The sequence below is a fragment of the Eimeria tenella genome, genomic scaffold (genome assembly GCF_000499545.2).
Source record: "Eimeria tenella Houghton genomic scaffold, Eth_scaff2443, whole genome shotgun sequence".
NCBI classification, from domain to species: Eukaryota; Apicomplexa; class Conoidasida; order Eucoccidiorida; family Eimeriidae; genus Eimeria; species Eimeria tenella.
In genome coordinates, this window is record NW_013542306.1 from 418 (window position 1) to 958 (window position 541).

General features: G+C 62.5%; 1 protein-coding gene across 1 annotated transcript in view; it reads left to right on the forward strand.

The window, feature by feature from the left end:
* Positions 1 to 74: 74 nt before the first annotated feature.
* Positions 75 to 541, forward strand: part of ETH_00036035 (uncharacterized protein) — a gene marked incomplete at both ends in the record, with an annotated part of 732 nt that continues 265 nt past the window's right edge. Inside the window, one exon of the mRNA XM_013374993.1 lies at positions 75 to 538. Coding sequence (XP_013230447.1) covers positions 75 to 538 — 464 coding nt within the window. The remainder of the gene's footprint in view (positions 539 to 541) is intronic.

Below are 541 nucleotides of genomic sequence, written 5' to 3' on the forward strand. Positions count from 1 at the left end.
GGGGGCCCCCTGAGGCCTTCGGGCCAGAGAGGGGCTGGTGCTGCGCTTTGTGGGGAGGCGCAGAGGAGGCAGCCATGCTGCAGCCGCAGCAGCAGCAGCAGCAGCAGCAAAGACACACGCAGCAGCACAACCACCAACTGCAGCAGCAGCTCGTGCACAAGCACCACCTCCAGCAGCAGCAGCAACCGCAGCAGCAGCAGCTGCAGAAGCAGCCAGCAGCCTCCCAGGAAAAAGTGCGCACGTGGGTAGTTGCTGCCAGGGAGAGAAGAAGCAGCACCATCATCAGCAGCAACAGCAGCAGCAGCAGCAGTAGCAATGGCAGCAGCAGCAGCAGCAGCAGCAGCCACGTTGCTGGATGTGTAGAGGATGGGCCCGCAAACAACTTTAGCTGCAGCCACAAAGTAGAAACTGTGGGGGAAAAGGCAGCAGCAAGCCCACCTGCTGCGTATGTGCACCAGAAGGCTCTCAGCAGCAGCCGCAAGAGCAGCAACAGCAGCAGCAGCAGCCGCAGCAGCAGCAGCAGCAGCAGCAGCCGCAGCAG